The sequence below is a fragment of the Lolium perenne genome, chromosome 3, assembly GCF_019359855.2.
Source record: "Lolium perenne isolate Kyuss_39 chromosome 3, Kyuss_2.0, whole genome shotgun sequence".
Classification (NCBI taxonomy): Eukaryota; Viridiplantae; Streptophyta; class Magnoliopsida; order Poales; family Poaceae; genus Lolium; species Lolium perenne.
Window position 1 is genome coordinate 315,330,387 of NC_067246.2, and position 2,282 is coordinate 315,332,668.

At 48.9% G+C, this 2,282-nt stretch overlaps 1 protein-coding gene across 1 annotated transcript; it reads right to left on the reverse strand.

Moving 5' to 3' along the window:
• Nucleotides 1-900: 900 nt before the first annotated feature.
• On the reverse strand, nucleotides 901-2,076 carry LOC127340301 (F-box protein At5g07610-like). Its single transcript, XM_051366070.1, has one exon. The coding sequence runs from the start codon at nucleotides 2,074-2,076 to the stop codon at nucleotides 901-903; it is 1,176 nt and encodes a 391-aa protein (XP_051222030.1).
• Between the last annotated feature and the right edge of the window lie 206 nt (nucleotides 2,077-2,282).

Below are 2,282 nucleotides of genomic sequence, written 5' to 3' on the forward strand. Positions count from 1 at the left end.
TTTATAGATATAATAGATTCAACTATCTAGATCTTCATATGCCTGAGTATAAAAAAATCGAGAACCAAGAATCAAGGGCGCGCATGTAGACGAGAATCACATCCTGAGAACCATTACCAGAAATATACGTGGTAAGGTTCCCTAAACACCTAAGAACAAAGAAACATAGCACAGATCAACGCATGATATTACATGGACGATTAGGGAGGCGCACATAGAGGAACTCGAACAAAATTAAGGAAGCCAAACGAAGGGGAACGTACCGATCCCACCGGCGACGCTTCCTCCTCAAAACAGTGATCTCTCGCTTGAAGCTTCACCGTGGACGAAACCAGCTCCTCTTCCTCCGCGCAAGCCCATGATTCTCTCAAAACGAATATCAACAGCAGGGAGGATAACGGGGTGAACTCCTCTGGCCTCCTCGCCAATGACCTTCCTAGCTTCACCTCAGTCGTGGAAGAGCACACATCCGTCCCCGACTCACCTCGACCTCTACCCTCTCTGCTTCTCACAAAATGGACGGCGACAACACAAGGGAGAACGGGGCGAACTCCTCCATCCTACTCCCGCCAATGATCTTCTCAGTTTGACCTCCGCGGTGAAAAGGGCCCTTACCCTCCCGCCGTGGAAGAGCCCACAACCGCCACCCAACTCCCTTCCCCCCTGACAAAGTGAAAGGGGAAAGTGAAAGATACCTCCGAAGAAAAACAACACAGGCCCCGATTTGTGTGAATGAAAGAAATGGGCAGACAAGGATGAGTTGTGTTTTCATCTAGCTGAAAATTAGGAATGGTGTAAAAAGGATACATGCCATTATGTTCATAAAAATAAAATGGTATTCTATTGGCAAAAAAAGGAAATACACCGTTATGAATGATCAGCACTACACGATTAAGATTTCTATTCTCCATCTGCCAATGAATGTGAGAACAAAGGGACATATGGGAGATAAGGACTCTTGCAGTCATGTCCAAGATCACTTACAGAATGCAGCTCCCTAGAATCCATGTCGTATGACATTATTTCCGTGAAGGTTCTAGTTGTCGAGTAGAATCTTGTACATAGTATTAATATGACATTGTACTCTGGGTGGATGATAACATCGTAGTTCGATGACTCCTCGTCTCCAAACAATTTCAGACGGCTGACATTGTGCTTTAATGTCCAATTTTCAGTGCTGGAAGCTTCTAGAGCCCATATTGATAGTTCAGAAGCACTAGAGATTACAAAATACAGTTGTCCCTGTGATACATAAACATCACGAGCCACACAAGAACCGTCTGACGTAGGAATATTGATGACCCTACAATTTCCCTCCATGTCGACGGCTGCAACCTTATTAGCACAGGATGATAAATATAGCAGCCCTCTGAAGAATGTGCTACTTGAATATCTGTCTATTTCAATTGGACATTTCCAATTGTCCGGATGTGTCCATACTCCAGCTTTGGAAGAGTAGATCCCCAGTGGTTTGGTACGAGCATGAACACGCAGCTGCATACTCACACGCTCAGCTGCTGGTGCAAACTCAAAAACATGGAAGTGGGAGGATACGATGGGGTCGAATCCCAGGCGAGCGACCAGCACCTTGCTGGACAAGATGGTGCCAGGCACGGAAACCCATCTCTTAGTGGTCGGATTGCACACCACATAATCCGTTGTCCTGTAATCACTGGCGTACGGTTGTCGTTGTTGTCGGCGGCAGAGCAGGAGGCCATTGCAACAGTCCAACATGTCAATGTGAACGTCACAAAGCCTGTACTTGGGTAGGAACGAGAAGGAGGGGTCGATATCAGGGCACCAGTTCCCTGTTAAGCTTTCGTAATGACGGTTCATAACTCGGCAACACAGATTGCCGGTTTTGTAGAAGAAGCCGGAAAGGGTTGACCGGGGCAGCTTGTTGCGGTGGTCGGGGTGGGAGACGACGTCGCACCATCGCCTGCAGACGCACTTGCAGCAACGGGTGGACTTGAAGGGCACGCGGGAGATGATCTCGACGAGGAGGTCGTCGCAGAGCTTGGAGAAAGGGCTCCTCATCTCCATGTCCCTCTTCCTCTTGCGGCCCCGCGTTTCCATCGCCGGGCAAGCTGCAGATCGGGGCGGAGGAGGGAAACTTAAGTGAATCGTAGATTGGTTGCGGGTTGCGAACGGCCAGCTAGGGTTTGGGTGCGCGCCGGCGATGCGGGCGAAGGCGGAACTGAAAAGATGAGATAGGTAGGGTGCAGCCGTGCTGGTATTTGGTATAGATGTGGGGTCGTACGAGTCTGTACAAGACACGTCTC

Bases quoted from the DNA above. Each gene is read 5' to 3' on its own strand.
- LOC127340301 (XM_051366070.1), bottom strand. From the start codon at position 2,076: ATGGAAACGCGGGGCCGCAAGAGGAAGAGGGACATGGAGATGAGGAGC.